Source organism: Arachis hypogaea, chromosome 13, assembly GCF_003086295.3.
Source record: "Arachis hypogaea cultivar Tifrunner chromosome 13, arahy.Tifrunner.gnm2.J5K5, whole genome shotgun sequence".
Classification (NCBI taxonomy): domain Eukaryota; kingdom Viridiplantae; phylum Streptophyta; class Magnoliopsida; order Fabales; family Fabaceae; genus Arachis; species Arachis hypogaea.
The window spans coordinates 13,623,941-13,644,453 of record NC_092048.1 but is presented as its reverse complement, the minus strand read 5'-3'; the positions used below and the strand labels follow the sequence as shown (position 1 = coordinate 13,644,453).

General features: G+C 34.1%; 2 protein-coding genes and 1 long non-coding RNA gene across 4 annotated transcripts; all 3 read right to left on the bottom strand.

Annotated features, from left to right (window-relative positions):
* Positions 1-1,886: 1,886 nt before the first annotated feature.
* Positions 1,887-4,210, bottom strand: LOC140177450 (uncharacterized). The gene is made up of 9 exons (XM_072210557.1): positions 4,032-4,210; positions 3,843-3,908; positions 3,278-3,761; positions 3,104-3,190; positions 2,860-2,988; positions 2,635-2,769; positions 2,387-2,499; positions 2,223-2,316; positions 1,887-2,137 (listed from the first exon to the last, which is right to left on the bottom strand). Exons 1-8 carry the CDS (start codon positions 4,208-4,210, stop codon positions 2,286-2,288), a joined length of 1,224 nt encoding a protein of 407 aa, XP_072066658.1. The 3' UTR covers positions 1,887-2,137; positions 2,223-2,285.
* Positions 4,211-4,582: 372 nt separating this feature from the next.
* Positions 4,583-5,147, bottom strand: LOC112735761 (uncharacterized). The gene is made up of 4 exons (XR_003168530.3): positions 5,106-5,147; positions 4,956-5,030; positions 4,829-4,882; positions 4,583-4,592 (listed from the first exon to the last, which is right to left on the bottom strand). It is a non-coding gene; the product is annotated as an uncharacterized lncRNA (long non-coding RNA).
* Positions 5,148-11,029: 5,882 nt separating this feature from the next.
* On the bottom strand, positions 11,030-19,041 carry LOC112737339 (cytochrome b5 domain-containing protein RLF). 2 transcript variants are annotated; one of them, XM_025787193.3, is made up of 7 exons: positions 18,857-19,041; positions 14,273-14,408; positions 14,069-14,160; positions 13,388-13,775; positions 12,378-12,512; positions 12,184-12,234; positions 11,030-11,629 (listed from the first exon to the last, which is right to left on the bottom strand). In XM_025787193.3, exons 3-7 carry the CDS (start codon positions 14,099-14,101, stop codon positions 11,553-11,555), a joined length of 684 nt encoding a protein of 227 aa, XP_025642978.1. In that variant the 5' UTR covers positions 14,102-14,160; positions 14,273-14,408; positions 18,857-19,041; the 3' UTR covers positions 11,030-11,552. The 2 variants fall into 2 exon arrangements, with proteins under 2 accessions (XP_025642978.1, XP_025642980.1); XM_025787195.3 differs by having other exon boundaries at positions 14,302-14,408; positions 18,857-19,018.
* Between the last annotated feature and the right edge of the window lie 1,472 nt (positions 19,042-20,513).

Here is a 20,513-nt window from a genome sequence, read left to right as displayed (position 1 = left end):
CGTTGCATGGGAGGAAACGCTCCGAAAGGGTTTCTCACCGATCAGTGCGCATCCATGAAAAGGGCTTTAGAGGCCTGTATGCCAACAACAGTTCACCGCTGGTGTATTTGGCACATCATGAAGAAGATTCCAAGCAAATTAAACGGGTACAAGGGACATGCCGATATCGAACAAGAAATGAGCCAAGTTGTTTGGAACTCTCATAGCAAAGACTCATTCGATAGGAATTGGAACGATTTTCTGCTGAATTTTGGTCTTGCGGACAACAAGTGGCTTTCAGGTAATGTCTTTTTAAAATCTGCAGCAGAGGTGTAAATTGTATGTCCCCTCGGGTGTATTTACAGCCTGTGTTTGGGTGTATTATGCAGATCTGTACGAAGACCGTCACATATGGGTTCCTATCTATCTGGATCAGCACTTTTGGACAGGGATGAGAAGCACACAAAGGAGCGAGAGCATGCATTCATTTTTTAACAAGTATATCACCCGGAACAGCTCGCTTATTCAGTTCGTCAAACAATACGATAATTGCCTCGGAAGCAACGAGCAAGCAGAGAGAGAATCAGATGCTGCAGATTTTCATACGCTTATACCGTGTGCAACCAAATCCTGCATTGAAGCTCAGTTTCAAGATGTGTACACTCACGCAAAGTTTAGGGAAGTCCAAGCGCAATTCAGAGGAAAGGCGAATTGCATCACCAGATTAAAGAATTCCGCTCTAGGCTATTCAGTATACGACGTCGGAGAACAAGTTTCCAGCTCAATATTCAACAAGTTCGTGGTTACTTACGACTCAGTGGCAGCCGAGGTAAAATGCCAATGCTTATTATTCGAGTCGAGAGGGATACTGTGCCGTCACGCACTAAGCGTGTTAAGCTTCGAACAAGTAAGCCAAGTGTCACCGAGATACATACTGGAACGATGGAGCAAGAAGGTAAAGAGGCGACACACACACATCAAGAGCAGCCACGACGAGCCACTAATGGAGCCAAGAAGCAAGAGGTTCGACCAATTGGTTTTTCGTCCGCAAAATATCTGCGAATTTGCCTCCGAATCGGAGGAGCTGACTGCAATTTTGCACCGTGCGTACGATAACGTCATGGCCGAGATGGAATCATTAAAAGCCAAAAGGAAGGGGACATCTTCTTTATCCCACGAAGACGCCAACTTGGAATCTGTTAACGAGCTTCAAAGCCCGCCAAGGATTCGAACAAGAGGACGTCCAAAAAACAGGCTAGGTTCAAAGCTGGAGAAACAGATCGCAAATGCCACAAAGAAGAAGAAGACGAAAGTTTTAAGCGAGGTAAAAGTACTGTTCTTTAAATTTGTGGCAATTGAGTTTATTTTTCTCGTTAATAGTTTAGGTAATGTGTGTGTGTTATATTTCAGATAAACCTTTTTGATGCTGCATCAGTGGCGCATTCAAATTGCAGCCAATATCAAGGACACGTTATGAGTTATTAGTTCAGGGTACCAGCAGCAGGGGATAACTCGTTGGGTGTATAGTTTTACATAATATGGGTGTAAAAGCACTGTTATTTTGGGTGTATTTTCGTTAATTCACAATTTACATATAGACACATATATAGATACATATAGAACAAAAGCTGTAAAAATTCTCAGGTTATGGGTTTATATTTGATTTGATGTTTTTCTTCATATTTTAGTACATGTAATTCATACATTTTGAATACAGCACAGACAGTTTGGGTGTATATTTTATGCAATCTTGGGTGTATTATTAGACTTGCGTTGGGTGTAACAGTTTATAATTTGCGTTTATATATGCCTTGATTTTTCCTTCATATTTTACCACCTGTAATACAGCTTTTGAATACATCACAGACAGTTTACCAGCACAGATAGTTTAACTATGGGAAAAAATATACATGGAATAGAAGTTGTTGATAAATGGCAAATATTTACATTATTTGTTCAATTTACAAACTACCAAGCAGTTGGATTACCCAATTTCTATATCAGCAGAATTAATCTGACAAAACGGACTTAATAATATAGAGGATGGCTTCGACAGCCTTATAGCACTACTCTCTCTAATTGCCCGATTTCTCTGTGTATTCATCTCACTGAATAGTATCCGGGAAGCGTACTCCACTCTATAGTGGTCCACCTCCTCCTACAATTAAAAAGTATATTCTGTTTAAACAGCAATATTAATTCAGTAAAGTAATACAGAGTTATATGGTTCTAAAGACAGTTACCTGTGGCCAATTATCCCATTGATACTTCCCCTTTTTGATGTTTTCCGGCTCAATTAACTCCATTCACTTCATAACGTACACAGCGCAGTCATAGCTGAAAACGAAGAAAATAAATTACAAATCTCATTTACAAAAGTTTAATGTTCAGAGTCACAAATTTATACCTTGTTTTTTGGCCTGATATTTTAACATATGGTGATTTAATTTCCTTCTCCCTCTCCCCTTTCTGCAGAGGTTCCCCGCCGGCATATGTTATCAATCTTGAAAATACGTATCCCTTAAATACGAAAACAAATCAGTAATACACCCGAATGAATGGACAAGATACACCCAACTGAATGGACAATATACACCCATCAGAACTAAAGAAATAGACCTATCTATTAAAGTAAAGAAGACAGAGGCAACTTACAGTGAATTTATTAATGGCCTTTCTCTCATCAGTGGGAGCTTTTTTGTGTAGCGGGTCAAGTATTTGACATTTTCGCTTTCTTGTTTTTATCAGCCATAACCACCAATGCCCCGAGTAGCAGACAGGGGCAAAAATCTGAAGGATTGCCACACGTGAACAGTGTGTTATTTTATTTTGCAAATAAGTAAATAAGCATACTAACAAATTTAGCAAACAAAAACTTACATATGGGTGCGAAGTCAATTTTTTTCTATCTATGAAGGGAATGAAACTCGGGTAGGCTTCCACCCTGAATTCCTTTTTCGTTTTCGGTGATACGAATTTCCCGTTTGGGTGATCCGAAAGTGCCATGCACTGCAAGAATTGCGAATCAAGAAATGAAATACTAAACTTACACCCAATGGAACCTAAAAAATACACCCAAATCAATACAGAAAATACACCCAAAGTTCGGAGAAGTAACACTTACCACAATATCGGGGGGGAGACAGTATATTTGTTCTTTAAACCTCTTTTCATTTTTGTTGTTGAGGATGAGGCAGATGGCAGATACAATCTAGAAATATATGCCAAAATCAATTTTACATTAATAAGCATTGTAATTGACTTTGGTGTAAAAAGATTAATGTTATTCTAATATTACCTGAGATTCTATACCACTTTTTGCCTGTAGGGAGGCAAGGTGCATTCTCATCAAAATGTATTCTCCTTGGCCAATCAGAGTGCACATTTCCTCATACTCGTTAGTATTGCCATCTGCATCTTCCTTCAGTCTCATCCCCCAGATGTAGCACTTTTGTTTCATATCATCTGGAATTTGATTCATTCCCCCAGGAGTTTCAAACTTTGCAGAACTTTCTCCCCCAGTCTCCCTCTGAATTTGTGGACTTGTGTTTTTTCCCTTCGCCGCGCTGCTTGCTATTCTTTGGACCAAACTGTCCAATTGTTCTATCAAATTCGCAGCTTCTGGAGATTTTTCCCTTTCTGTCTCCTGCGTTGACGCCCCCTCCTGGCTTGAATCAGTCAATCCAAGGCTGAATGATGGCACCCCTGGATCTGTTTTAGGAACATAGGATGCTGCCCGTGCCATCATCAACAGGGTAGCAGCGTCTTCTGCGTCTGGATGACTGCGTCATGTATAAAAATAAGAATAAGAATAAGAATATACGGATGATAAGCAAAGATTGATTTTAGTCTGATGAACTTACATTTTAGTTGGAGCTGGGGGAACCGTGGGTGTGGTCTCTTGAAGTTGTTTGGGGGTTTCAGGAGTGCTGCACAGTTACAAAAAATTAATCACGGCGTAAAAAAAACTAATCATGAACAATATACACCCAAACTGTTAGCTAATATACACCCAAACTCTAAACAAATATACACTCAATACTATTTCTTACGTTTCTGTAGTCCCTTCAATCTGTAGCATAGGGGTTGGTTCAAAATCTGTCTCAGTGGTTGTTTGGGATGCCGGCACAAAAACCTGAATCGGGACTCTAAACAAGAAGAAAAATGAAAGGTTAACAACGCCTTTGAAAATAATAAGGTTATAAGGTTGAAATATTATTGGAAAACTCATATTGCAAGCGCTTCCGACGGTGTCTGTTCCCTCACAACCATCATATTCGAATCAGACGGACTCAACCTAGAATACACCCAAAGAAATTTAAGAAATACACCCGAACAATTCAAAAAGAAGACAGGCTTTGTTTTTTTGAGAACTTACATACTTGCAGTTTTTGCTTTTTTTTCCTGCCTTTTTTTTCTTGAATAAAATAATAAAGGGCTTTTTTTTCTAAAAAAAATATATACAGAATTAGAAGTAGAAGGGTAATAGAAGAAAAAAAGTAACGGTTATTTGAAAGAGAAATTACATGCTCTGTGACGGCTGGTTTACACTACTCTGTTCTGTGTGTCCTTGAGAGGAAGGACCATCACTTCCCAAGTTTACAGCCGGTATTCTAAAACAGATTTCATGTTATTCAGACAAAATAAGATACAGGTATAAAATACACCCAAATGAATGCACAAGATACAACCAACCGAATGGACAATATACACCTAACACAACAAACTTAATATTCCAACTCATTAAACAACATACACCCAACTTGATCCACACAATACACCCAAATGGTTCCACAAGATACACCCAAATCATGATAACAAGATTTTATTAAATAATAAAGCTTCTTACGTTTCAGACGACACATAGCGACCTTCTGTCGATCGCAGGTCAGGTTGGTTCTCCCTGCGAAACAAGAAACAATTATTAGCATACAAAACACAACAAAATATGAAATAGACAGCCCAGCAAGACATACCCCTCTGCAGCAGATTTATCAACGTTTTGCCCTAGCCATTCATCCAGTTCGTCACTTGATATTTCATATGTCTCACTACATTCATAAAAGAAGATGTTAACAAAAATAATTACGACGATAGACGGTAATATAGCTTACGAGGTACTGTACCCGTCAAAGTATTGGTCTTCTTTAGGAGGTGAATCCTCCACGACAACTTTTTTCTTTTTTGGTTGTGTTCTGGGTGGAAAAAAAAGAGTACCAATCAGAAATAAAAAATTAATTTTATCACAGAATATTATGCAAAGAAGTGCTTAGTTTTTTGGTGTTGTTTTTGTTTTTTTCTTTTTCTTCTCCTTCTCTGCAGGTGATGATTCTTCGCTCCTATAAGTTAATATAATAATAGACACTTTAGTTAATACACGAAATCTTTATAATGAAGCCAAAAGAAAGGAGTAATAATTTCAGGACATTACTCATCACTTGGTTCAGATTCAGATTCTGAATCAGAATCTGACTCCTCTTGCATCTGCTTTCTTTTTCTGGAGTCCATTCTGGAAGGCAAACAATGATTATTTAGAACATACTAAAAATACACCCAACGTGATCAACAAAATACACCCAACTCGAAAAAGAAATTACACCCAAGTATGGTACTTACTTTTTCCCCTTTTTGATGGGGTGTTTTCTTGCTGAATCCTCTGAGTCTTGTTGAGTCTCAGAGTCAGAGGTAGAAGTGTCACTGTCAGTAGCTGTTTCTATCTCCGAAGACGATGTTGGACTCGCCTTCCTTTTTTTTGTTTTTTTTTATTTCTTGTTTTTTTTCTTTTTTTCTTTTTTTTTTTATTTTTTCTCTTGCTCTTGTCTCCGCCATCTTCACAATCCCCTGAAACATGAGATATTTTAGCTAGCAGCATTCAGGTAAATAAAATACAAGCAACATATTATGTTTACTTACCAAAATTTCTTCTCTTTCTGCAGTCATTCTTTCCACCAACTGCTCCTTAGTCCAGTTGGCAATCCAAGGCTTTGGTGGTCTTTCAGCCCTCTTCTTGCCTTTGTTTTCCGAAAGATGAAAGTATATTATCATCAGGGCAAAGAGGCAGCCATCAATTGCCTTCTTCTTCTTCTCCTGGTAGTCTGTGATGCCCTTGATAATGAAGGTCAAAACATGCCCCCCCCCCCAGTTTCTCTCCGATATGCCGTCCATCTTAAAAATTGGGGCCAGGTGCACGGGCGATATTTTGTTTATCGTCGTTGGCAAAAGGAACGCCATCTGTATGTAGAGGATGAATATCCTCTTGAACATCAGGCTTTCCTCTTCGCTGCCAACGCCTATTTCCATCATTTCATCGGTAAGACTTTTGAGGGTCTTACCCTAGAATCTTCTATAAATTATTTTGTCATCATCAGAAAGTTGCTTATACTCAACTTTCTCAGGAAACAGATTTCCTACAAAAAAGAAAACAACAAAGTATCAAAATCGGTTCAAAAACACCCAAGCATCAACCTTAAATACACCCAATCATGAACTTAATATACACCTATAATTTTGAGCTAGTTACCTGTTGCATTGATGCCAAGCGCATCACCTATTGTCTTTGGTGTTATTTGGAAAGAACCATATCCTGTCTTCAGTCTGTTCTCCCCAAGTTTGAAGTTGTTTGCCAGTTCCCTTAAGAGTTGGTGATCCACCCTTAGAGGTGGGACGTGCATCAACCCACCAAATCTGAGATCCCTGACAATTGCCTTCTTCTCCTCAGTCATGTTTCTGAACTTATCACTCAGGAGATGTGTGACACACTTAAGGTCCTTTGTTTGGTTTCTTGCTGCCATTTTGTCTGAAACGAAAAATACACCCAAAGACATCAGTAATATACACCCATATATATGAGTCAGATACACCCATTAATAACAGTAAGATACACCCATAGATATGAGTCAGATACACTCATTGATAACAGTGAGATACACCCATAGATATGATTCAGATAAATCCATATATATCAGTCAGGTATCACTCAAACATGCTTCAATATCAAATTAATTGAGATATCAGTAAAATACACGCATATATGATTCAGATACACCCATTGATAACAGTGAGATACACCCATATGTAAGAATCAGATACACCCATTGATAACAGTGAGATAGATATTATTCAGATACATTCATATATATCAGTCAGATATCAGTCAAACATGCTTCAATATCAAGCCACATTACAAGTTCAAGCAGTATACACCCCCCAATCTACGGAATAAACCCCCAAAAATCAACAACATTAGCAGGAGAACTTAGAACGACGTAGAACTTAGAAGAACGACGTAGAACTTAGAACAGTGTAACAAAGAAGCAAGAATAATAGCCCAGTAAACCCTAGAAGAACGACGTAGAAGAAAAGTAGAATATACAGTAATGTTAATGAACTTACGTTGAGTGTTGTTGCTTTGTTTTCTCTTCAGATTCTTCACGGAGAGTTTGATGTTGTTTTGATGGAGGTTTCGAACAACGATTTGTATGTTTTGAACTTTGATTTTTGCTCGAAAATGAGAGCGTTTCCTTGTTTTCGAAGCGTTTTGAGAAGTGGAAGAAGTGGAGGAAGTGGAAGAGTCTGCCATACGTAACCGTTTGTGTTGAGCGCGTGATTTTGACGCGCCATGTTATGCTTCTTTATGCGCGTGTCTTCGATTTGGGCTGGGCCAACTTGGATGCTTGTAAACTTGTATGTGTAGCAGGCCCGTAAATAAAATTTGTTAGACTCCACCTTGAATAAAATTTAAGGAATGTGTGCAAATGTAAGATGTCAAAACTATGCCTACAGAAGAATATATGGGGCAATAAGATAAAAGACTATTTTCATAGCTTTTATCATTTGTATTTGAATAGCTTAACCATACTTTTTTGTACTTGAAAATACCTCAAAATTTTATTTTTTTAATCAATAAAAACAATAGCTGATATCAAAACATTTTATTTATTTGTTCTTTTAGCTGCTAACATTTCGGTGAAATTCTGATTTTGTCCATAATATTTGAAATATTCTATTTTTATCACAAAAATTTTATTTTGTTTTTTTATTCTCGAGTTAAAATTAATTTTTTTTTTTAAAATTATCATTTTATTTCTTGTATTCTTAAGTCATTTTCATTATCGAATCACTAAAACTATTACTATGACTACAACAATTAATATTTTTACCGTTATTTAGAAGGAAATTATAATAAAAGAAATAATATTTTTGGAAGAAAAACATTTAATTTTGACTAAAAAACCAAAATAAAATGAAATAAGATGTTTAGAATAAAATAATTTACCTTTGTGTTTGGTGAAGCAACTATTAAAATTTTAAAAAAATTATGATAAATAGAAATATAAGGATAAATTTAAATATTTATATTATATATTTTTATTTGATATAACTATATTATGCATACACAAAAAATTAGTCTAATAAGTCACAATTATTAAATCATATAAAATATAGAATAAATAATCATTTTTTATCATAAAAAATTTAATTACCAATAAAATTGACCATAAAAAATTTAAATAAATTTAATAATCATTAAAATTTAGTTCTATTTGACCATTTTGACCAATAGGTAATTTTAATTAAATGTCCTACGTGATAAGATACACTCCAACTAAACCCTAAAAGATTAGATTACCATTCCAACCCCAATTTCTTCTTCCTCATTTTGCAAAATATGAAAAAGCCCTTAGTATTCTGACTCTCCTAACCCTCAAAATCTATCCACTTCTCCTGAAAATTGTGATTCAAGTAGACAACAATCATATACAAGAAGTTCAATCAAGCAAGAAAGATTGCTGGGTAAATTTTCTTTTGAGTTTCGGACAACCACTCAGAGATAGGTTTGATAGACTAGAAAACTCAGTATACCATCTATGATGTTCCATTCCTCCCACTTTGCCATTGACTCAAATCTCAGTTTCTTCAAATTTGTTGAGGACTTAAGATGTTCAAGCACGTCTTGTTGGGAATCTTCCAAAATTGGATCACTCTTCAATTTGCTTTTTCTCCTTCAAATTGGCACCGAAAAAAATTAAGGTAGATATATTTTAGGGGTTTTGCATGGCAGAAAAAGGATGGGAGTGTTAATCGAAATTCGAAAGTATGTTGCTGAATTCATTTTAATTAAGGTAGATATATTTTAATTTTAATTCTATATAATTAAATTAATATTTATTTAGTTTTTCAAATTTTTGTTAATTAAATGAATTATATCATGCCGCATAGGACACTTAACTAAGGGTGATACATTAAAACCAATAATTAGTTAGAATTGTCGAAGAGAGCTAAACTTTGATGGTTACAAGTTTATTTAAATTTTAGATGGTTAATTTTATCCGTAATCAAATATTTCATGGTTAAAAATAATTATTTATTCTAAAATATATATTAAAATATAAAATATATATTATAAATTAGTTAAACAACATATATATTTATAAATAAAAATGATTAATTTTGTGATTGATTTAATATGCACGTAATATTTTTTATTTTAATAAATACAATCTAACTTTAAAAAATATTCTTATTTTTAAAAGATGAAAGTACAAATACATATGATATTTTTCATTTACAAACGCAAAGTGAAATACTTGCAATAAGTACAGGTATCTCTTTAAAAAAATTTCCAAATCATGCTGAAGTAAATTATTAGCCAAACGTTTTGTACCAAAAGAGAAACAAAAATAAACTATGTTGCTTTGCACCACCAGGTACACTCAGTGCAGTTTATGGATGACACACCATTTCTCATCACCAGAAAGACAGAAACCATCATAGCTGAGCCAAATTTACTGTTATATTACCTTACTCAAGCACTTACTAAAGCTATAAAGAAGACAACAAAGTTTTAAAGATTAAAAACAAAATAAGGGGTATCAACTTACCACTTTTATCAGTACAAATGTAAATGCACTTAAAAGTTCTTGTCTCTCGTGAGTCATATCACAATGATATTGTCTTCTTTTTCTTTTTCATTATTTTTTTTTCCCTATCGGAGGGAGTGCTCAATTTCATTAAGACATACAAAGCGTAAGATAGAGGAGGGCAGTAACCTTAACAAAACAAACATACAAAACGAAGAATCCATACAATTCAACCTCAACAGATACATGAATAGATACAGATTTTATATCGAGAATGTTGTTAAATACAATACATCATAAAACAAGGATGAGGAACCAATTTGGGATGGTCTAGTGGTTAAATGGAACTCAATATTGCGGTGAATTAGTCTTTAACTTGTCGGACTAGGGAATACCGTGAGAAATAAAAAAAAAAAATAAAACAAGGACGAGTCTTTCTGAACCCTGTACTCTGATCTTTGTCCTTCAATTCAAACATTCTTTCAATATATAAAAATTAATAAGAAAACTACACAAAAAATGATACCACAATAACGGACATTATAACATGGTTACTATTTCTGAATATAGACATTCTTTTGAATTGTTATGTTCACATTTCAGACACTTATTTAGTACGTATACTTTTGTGTTCAACTATATCTTATAAAAGTACTCCTATTTACATATTTAGACACATTCAAATACAATTTCGTATTAATTTGTCCAATATTATTTTTAATTAACATGCTTAAAATGAATTTAAAAATAGTATATATCAAAATATTATAATTTATCTAAAATTCTCTTTTTATACTGTATATATATATGTATATATACACCTTGATCTCCTTGTCTAACAAATTTAAAATGAGTGTATCCATACATCACTACACTGCCTTGATTTATATTTCTCCCTTCTGTTTGGAATCTTGATTTGTATTTATTAGTTTTATAAGTAAACTTGATTAGGTTCGCTATAAGTGACTCCACCATATGGCATATGAAATGAATCCCTCACTTGAATGAGACCTTGGTTCCTCATTTTTGGAATTACCATAGAGCAGATTTTATTCAAGCCAGGTTCACAAGCAATGTTTATCCAAGAGTGGACTATGTCAATATAACTAGCAAAATACAAGCTTAAAAGGAGAGAGAAAAAAAAGAAAACACACTTTGCAACCTGCACCACTAAAGAAAACTCAGAAACGTGAAATAATTATCATCTTGCCATATTCACTTATTGTAAATCATGTCAAATGTTGAAGAGGAGGGGGGGGGGGGGATGAAAAAAAAAAAATTACTGAACAAAGTCAATAGTCAGTAATCACTTATGAAATGTTACATGACAACCAAGCCTTCAAGTTTGGAGAACAAATGCACTGTCCATCATTGTACAGCAAATTAAGCATGGATCCTCTCAATTTTCTTGTAATGTGTGATCTTTTACCATACACTATTTAAGTAGGATCAAGAGAAAAAATATGAGAGAAAATGTTGAATGGTAAAAGATCACACTTTACAAAAAAATTGAGAGGATCCATTTCCCAGCAACTTCCGATCGGAATTCTTTAAATATAAACAAATTCACAAATGAATTTATTCCTCATTCCACTATTGTCTTGGTGGTTTGACCAGAAAAGGGATCATGAAGGGGTGTAATGGATTGGAGTGCAGTTTTTAAATAATGTGACCTAGTGATAATTTAGTATCTGTATACAACTGTTAATTTCTTTAATGACTTTCATCTAAGGTGCCCACAAGGCATTTCTCCAATAAGAATTCGGCATTAACCCAAGCATGGTATTTATCTAACACAAGAATTAAGGATAAAGCTGAAAGTGCTCCTTAACACGCAGAAATTGAGTTTATAGATAACAAACGATCATGCCCAAGGAACCTAAGCTACAACTTGAATCATAAGCATATGCATAAAACCATGTAGGGGTTTCATCAAGTGGACATCCTGATTTTCCAAGTGCTTACACACCTACTTAAAACTAATTTTATTATGGTATATGCAACAGAATTTAACTCTCCCATATTGCATATGAAATTTAAGGCTTGAAAAACATGGATTATATATAGGAAATGTATCCAGTGAGAAAAGTGAATGGATCTTATATGAGGAGAGAAAATGTTAGAATTAAAAGTTTTTAAAAGGTCAGTTGATCTTAAAAATATCACATGACTTAATGTTTAATTTGTGTTTTTGACCAATGGCAAAAGATTTAATATTCCAGATTGCTTCTCTCGTTCGTGTATGTGTGTACACGTGTATAAATGATAATGCAAGAAAATGTCAACATCCTACAAATTCAAGCATAAACTTAAGTTGGATAATCTCAAAAAAGAAAAAGGATACTGAAGAGAGATGTGCAATCTTTTCCCACTGCTTTCATCAACATATCAACACCTGAGTTTTTTTTTTTTTTCCCGGTTGGGTGGCAGGAAATGATTTTCATGTTAGCAACTTATGCATGCATAATTTCAACGAAACTAGCAATATAAAAGTGACAAGATTATATATGAACATGTACAATGAGCAGATAGCCATACCTCCAGGGTGAAACTTCATATATGGAGATATATTGTAAACATGTCCTTTTAAAACAGTCCACATTTCACCTTCTGTTTGGTGCTTTCTAACTTCATCCATTGGAATAAGTCTCTTATTTGATTGTCCCTTTAAGCCTGAAATTAAATAGATAAGATTAATACATTATGTAGCCACTTCTTGGAAGATGAAAAGTAAAGAAAAGAACTAACTTTTATGCTTATAGAACCAACCAGCTACAGAAAACCTAAAAGGAATTCCGTATATCAACCAAGGGCTACCATAAAGGCACTAACACAACAATGACTTAGAGCATGTTTGGGAATATGCTAAAAAAGACTTATTTTTTGAAAAAAGAAGTATGTTTGCGTAAAAAGTGAAAACAGATTATAACAAAAAACCAATCATTTTAGCTAAATTTTGAAGCTAAAGATTATAAGCTAAAGCTTTTTTTTTTAATAATTGTAATGATTTTTGCCAATTTGACCCGAAGCATCCAATGTTAAATGATATAAACAATCATTTCATACCAATTTTTGTAATTATACCACTAAAAGAAAGAAGCTTTTTTCATATATTTCAAACACAATTGATTATCTTCAACCGCTTTTCTGTTAAAATGTCCAAACATGAATTTATTTGCACATAATTATTTTAAGCATTCCCAAGCACACCCTTAATCAGAGGACAAGATGGAAATCAATAAAGTAATGACAATGTTCCAGATATGGTGTATTAATAGATGATCAGAGAAAACAGCACTTCACCGCCAAATTTAGAGTATAGTTGCGAAATTGTAAAATAACATATAACCAATAGCTTTAGTAATGTAACAAAAGAACTTGAAACTACAACTGTATTCAGAAATTTGCAGCAATTTTTGTGCAACTTATTCTAAATTCAGCTACAATAATCAACCATAAGCTTCATGTATTTTTATCATTCAAAGCTACAACTAAGTAGAGTCATTTTTTTAAATAAAAAACTAAGGCAATAGATTAAGTAAGAGAACCTGCAAGGTCAGGATGTGTCCGAGTAAGCTTAAGCCAATCCATTTGACTATATCCTTTTTCAAAAGGAACTTTGGTCCGAGCTGCCGGCTTTGCAACAGGACTCTTCAGTTCTGGAGACCTTTGAATCGAATTCATCCCATCACTCAGAACTGATTTCTTGTTCAATTCATTCGGCTGACGTGAAGTCGCACTGGTTACGGTGAAAGACAAAGAACCAACCTTGTCCTCCTTTATAGAGTCCGAATTATTTGCAAAACCATCCTTCCACAAGAAACCACCATCTTGATTACTACTAATAGTGGGAGAACTTGAGGATTCTTCTTTTATGGAAATGTCAGCAATATCCGAAGCAAGTTTCTTTGTTTCAACACCCTCCTGCGAACTAACCTATAAATCCAAGGCATCAAATTAGAAGAATAACAAAAGATATACAAATTCTTATCAAATTCTCAAGTAACTCAAACTCTTAAAGCTGCAAGTTTAGATTCCCAATCGAGCTAACTATTTTACATGCAAACTCTTAAAAATTTACGAGTTAAGCTTTAGAATTCAACTTAAGTAAATTCTCGAGATTGATTAACTTGGAAATGCACATTCCAAACCTAAAGAATAAAAACCAAAAACACAAAAGCCAAAGGAGCATCAAATAGAAGTAAAGAAAATGGCATTGATCTCTTAACCTGACAAAATGTGAAATCATCGTCGGTGTCCATATTAGATCACGCTGCGATTCTGGACAAGAATTTTACTTCACCAGCTGCAATTGATTTCCCTAACAATGAAAAATACCAAAATCGCAATTCATCGAACCAAGTTTATTCTTAATAATAATAATAATAATATGATACAAAGCTCAATAGTTAGTGAGAATGAGAATAACTCACTTTTTTTTTTGGGTCTTAGAATAACTCACTTTGAATCACGGTTGCGCCTTCGTCTTCCTATCTCTATCTTTGTCTTCGTGTTGGAAAAATTGCAGAGCTCCGCGACTGCTTTTTTAGTAATGGGCCTATGGTGGGCCTTGTTGGACCATTACAAAAATAAAAATTCAGTTTCTCATAGTGGCCCCACAGAAAAACCCACTGTTTTGGAAATCAGACTGAACGAACATTGGCCTTCGGACCTCTTGTATTTCAAAAAAAAAAAAATAAAAGGAACATGATATAGAGGATAGAGGTACAAAGCATAAACCAACATCTGTTGGTCGAGTGGTTAGCTCACCCGTCTGTTTAAGTAGGTGTTAGAGGTTCGAATCCTCCCTTGTACATGTAGCAACCCACCATGAATGGACAACCCAGTTGTGTAAATCTAAAATTTCTACATATATCTAATATATTCACCTTAAATTATAAAATGTTTTTTTTTTTTTAATTTTCTACTTTATATCAGGCCATCATATAAAAAATAAGTATATTTTTCTTCATCTTTTGATAGTGAATATAAAATTTTTCATGTGACTCAAAATTTTCAAAAGGCAATGATTACCAAAAAAAGGATTTCAACTAATGTGGAGCATATAACTTGCAATGAAATTGGAATGAAGCGGTTTGTGACATCTACTGTTAAGCGTAGGAGGTTGGTTGAAGAAAATGGCAATTAAGGTGGAAACACTACAAACATAGATCCTTTGTATGCTGAAGCATGTGATGATAGAAATTACTTACCATATGCCTTCATATGTTTTTATGTGTTGCATTATTAGCTGTTATTTAAATTATTATCTTTTTTCTTTTGAGACACTTTGTGCAGATATTTAATTTGATGCCATGTTCTTTTAATGGTCAAATATTGATCATTGTCTTTTCATTAGTGATATATTATTCTATTAAGTTTTATTATTTAGTTAGTTTGGAGAATAATTAGTATATAAGTCTGCGTTTATTTATAGATACGGGACACTAAAACAAGAATACAAAGATACAAAATTGTATTTGGTAGATGAGACATAAACACTGATATTGTGTTTAAATATACTGAATTAGTGTATTTTTTGTATATCCTGACAAAAAAGACATAGAAAATTAGAAACACTAATAAAAGACACAATTTATTTTTTATTTTTTCTTTTATTATTCTTGTTAAATTTTATAATTATATTTTTTATTATTATATTTTTATTTTTATATTTTTTAATGAAAAAAATGAGAATAAATTAAACTTTTTATAATTTATTCTAATTTATCACCAAACAAAATACAAAAACACTAATTTTTATGCCTCTGTCTTTTGTGTCTTATTCTTAGTGTTTTATCTTTGTTAAAAACACTGAGATAGCATATAAAAGGTAGCAGATCCTCGAAGCTCAAGCAATAGGATTGATGTTAAGAGTATTAAGAGTATTGAGAGTACATATGATAAAGTACATGCAGTTAGCTGGAGTCAATTAGTTTGTTAGAACTAGTCAAATAAGGTATAAGTCAGCACTAGAGTCAATTAGCTTTCATATAAATATTTACACATTGTACCAATTAGTTAGATTTGTCAATAAAAGTATAAAACTTCTCTCCAAAGAAAATATCAGATATTTTCTTTCAACTTCTCATATTCTTTCTCATCCTCTCTTCGTTATCTTAGAGAATTTGATACCTTCACATGGTATCAGAGTTTCTTCGGTCCATGGACAACACTAGGCAAAACACAAAAATTCCAATGAGCTTTCTCAACCAGAACACGTTTGCTGCATTTTCAACAATTAAACTCAACGAAAACAATTACAAAACATAGAAGAAACAAGCACTAGTGTGCATAAAAGTGAACAAGCTTCAGAATCATTTAGATCCAAGGAAGATACCTCCACGGTTCAGCTCAAAAACAGATAGAATCAATATAATTGAAGCTCAAGATTATATCGATTGGGAAGTGCAAGATCAGTGCCTTGTAGCTTGGCTAATGACAACGATGGAGTCCAATTTCGTTAATCATGAGATCGAATACGATTATGCATATGATATCTGGAATGGGTTGAACGAATATTTTGAAGCCAGAGTCAAATTTAGGATTAAACAACTCAAAACGCAGCTGAAAGCACTCAAGAAACAAGGTTCAACAGTAGCAGAATACATGTCAAAGATTAATCAAGTAGCCGATGCGCTCAATGCTCTTGGAGCCTCGCTATCCAAAGATGAATACATTGAAGCTACGTTAAGAGGACTTGGTGAAGAACAGGGACGGACCCAGTAGCAACAATGAGGGGCAACAATGAGGGGGCACTTGCCCCCACTTTTTAATTTTTTTTTAAAAAAAATATAGTTATATATAATATGCTCCCACTTCAAATTTTAAATGATCCCACTACAAATAAATTAAACCCAATTAGTTAAAGTTTCAAATTCACTTTTTTATTTTTTTATCATTTGATTATTATTTAACCTAATCAAATTTAATTCTTGTGTCGTTACTCCTTTATTCCCTTAAACTCTCTTCTTATTTTTATATTTTCAATTTTTTTTTCTATTTCTTGTCCAGTGGTCATCTTCTCTTCATCAAAAAATAAATTTTAAATTTTTTATTTTTTTTATATAGCTCTCCATGACTCTATGTATCTTTCAATTTCATTGTTTCTCTTTTTTGATATTTTCAATTGCAAATTTTAATTTAAACAATTATAGTTTAGGTATTAATCTAATATTTTATTTTCTTCGTGACTTTATATATTTTATTTTATTCTCGATTTATTCATTTTTATTACTTATTTTTTATCTTTTGTTCTATTATATGTACCTATGTTGCGTATAAAATTTTTAAATGAATTGATTAATTTACTAATTTAGAATATATTTTTTATTTTTAGAAATAGTAATAAAAAATATTTTAATTACAATACATAATTAAACAAATGCATAAAATCTTTCATCTAACATTAGGGATATCAACGAGGCAGGGCGGATGCCTCCATGCTCCCCATCCCCGTCCCCATTCCCCGCCCTGGGAGAATATTGCTCCCCATCCCCATTCCCCATCTACATAATAGTTCTAACCAAGGTTCTGAGAACCGGACCGGTCATCGAACCGTTCTAGTCACTGGTTTATTGGTCTAACCGGTCCAACCGGTAGTTCAACCGAAAAAATCGTTTTAGAATAAAATAATAAATAAATTATAAATAAACATCCTAAAATATAATTATAGTCTAATATAAATCTTAAAATATCTTCGAAATTTAAAACACTACATAAAATATCATCAACATAATCCATATGATCTTATCAAAATACAAACTCAAAAATTAAATAGTAAAAAAACATATCTAAATATTAAATCCCAACATCATGATTTATCAATCATCAAAATCCGCAAGAACTTGTTGCAAATTTGCTTAGGTGGATTAGGATTAAGATTAGCAGCATCATTCGAAATTAATAAAAGTTTTATTAATTAAAACAAAACTAAAGACCAGCCACAGCACAATGAAAAATAAAAAAATTATCAACATGATCATATCTAAATTCTACCACCAACATTCAGCAACAAACAAAGCAGCAAAACCAGCAATAATTAGGAGCCAGCAACTACAGATCAAAGCAAAACCAGCAACTACAAAACAAAGAAGTATCCATTACCAGATACGAAATTAAAGACTAGCCACAGCACATTGAAAAATCAAAAAATTATCAACATGACCATATTTAAATTCTGCCGCCAACATTCAGCAACAAACAAAGAAATAAAAACAGCAGGACATTCAGCAGCAAAAACACCATTACCAACAGCATTCAGCAACAAAAATTATCATTCAGCAACAAACAGGGCATTCAACAACAAAAATTAGAACCTTGTGACTGACTATTATTCGAACTAGGTGGATTAGGATTAGCAGAATCATTTGAATTAGGAGGAATAGCAGACGAATTATTACTCAAACAGGCATTATCAGCAACTGCTGCTTGATTAATACTTTCATCCATAACTAAAATCAATAAATCATAATCCAAATTAAAAACAGCAATAGAACGGCTAGAAATCCAATAATCATCCATGAGACCATAGAACAGAATCAGTAACAAATCCATTACTCAGTTTCAGAAACAAATCCATTACTCAATTTCAGAATCAGTAACAAAAGCACATATTAGAACAGAATCAGTAATATATCAGAAATCAATCACTAACTTCAGAGTTCATATTCACAAATCCCTAATTTCAGAAATTGCATATTTGAGTAATCTGAAATTTCATGAGTTTAGCCCACTAACCTTGACGGAGAGATATTATAAAAGCTAGAAATTATAAAACCAATCAGAAATATAGTTAAAGCATTTCATCAAACATGTTGAGTGCGGTAAAATTAAAACGAAATAAGAGAATCCAAAGCTTAATTTCAATGTGATAGAGAATGCAGAATGCAGACCGAAGAACGAAGAAGAAGAATTGAAGAACCAAACTTCAAGCCAAGACCCAAGAAGAATTGAAGAAATATGGAACAAAAATTGAAGAAGAAGTTCAGAGAAGATGAAGACAAGGAACCACTCACCTGGGTTCGAGAGGCCAGCGAAGACGAAGAGGACCTGGGGACGGCGGCGGCGCTGACGACCTGGGAACCGCGGCGACGACGGAGAGCTAGGGTACTGGGTACGGGGTTCCTCTTCCTTGGCTTCAGAGGGCTAGGGTTCACGAACGACTGAACGAGTGAGATGAGAGGAATAAATGGAGGAAGAGGTGTTTGGGGGGGGAGGGACGGGTGGTTCACGAACGAGTGGATCGGGTTTTTTTGTTTTTTTTTTAAAAATAAACTAAAAAACGGCGTCGTTTTAGAGGAACAGGCCGGTTACGATTTTCAACACAGAGGTTATTGGAAGAGGACCGGATCGCTTTCATTGCCGGTTTCCGGTTAAATCGGTTCGACCGGTCGGTCCGGTCCGATTTTTAGAACCTTGATTCTAACTAATTATTAATTTCTATATGAATAGAGCTGCAAGTATCTATTTTATATAAAAACTGCAAGATTTTATACAAAAAGTCTAAATGACACGATGATGACTTCTATTGAAATGACGCAACGACGAGCCAAAGGACAAAGCAGTGGACAAGGTGGGAGACGCGGCAACAGAGAGGAGAATGGATACGACGGCAGAATTACGAAAAGGAATGCCGCAAATAGAAATTACGACGCGGTAAGGGTGATGGTACGGTGAGGTGTGACGATGCGGTGAGAAGGGTGGCGAGGGGGTGGCTGCAAAGAGGTTGGATGGAGTATGGACAGCGCTAGGGATCTCTAAATTGAAGAAGGGTAATGCAAATAAAGATTAGGAGTTTTGGGTTTATATATATATATATATGTGTGTGTGAGAAATGACTAAAAAACATATATGAGAAATAAACTATTAAGGATAATTCAAGAAATTCAAAAATTTCGGAGAATAGCGGGGACGAGGCAGGGATCCCCGCGCGGGTCCCGCGCCTGCTTTGGGGAATTTTGTCCCTCGTCTCCATCCCCGCTAAAAAAATTCTCCACATTCAGATCCCCATTCGGGACAGTGCCGGTAGGGATCCCCGCATCTCGGGGAATTTTGTCATCCCTATCTAACATTATATCAAAATTAAATTAAAAAATATATAACAAATTTAATTATTTAAAAAAAAAAGAAAAAATTGTGAATTATGTTTCTGTTATTTTATATAAACATACTTTTTTTATAAATTATATATAATGAATAATATTTTAAGAATGAAAGTGTTCACTAACTTTTTTTAATTTTTATATCTCCATATAATTAATAGGTAAAGAATATAATGTGTTTATAACAGTGGCCACTGCAAGAATGGAGCAAATGTCAGAAAGTGAATTTGAATCGCAGTTGCTAACGCAAGAAAAGTTGATTGAAAGGTTCAGGCAGACAGACCTAGGTCCCGTTCAAGCAAACGTTGCTCAAAGTGAAGACGTTCAAGAATGCATGCAAGGCAGAGGCTACAACAACTACATAGGAGGATTTAGAGCTGCAAGAGGCAGAGGCTACTTTATGGGTACAAGAAGATCATTATGGTGGCAAAGTAGCAGACCTCAATGCCAACTTTGTGAAAAGATAGGTCATATAGTGGTGCAATGCTTTCACAGGTTCAATCCAGATTTCATGAATCCGCAAGCGCAACCCCTCAATGCAGCAATACCACCCTCAATGACATTTTAAAAT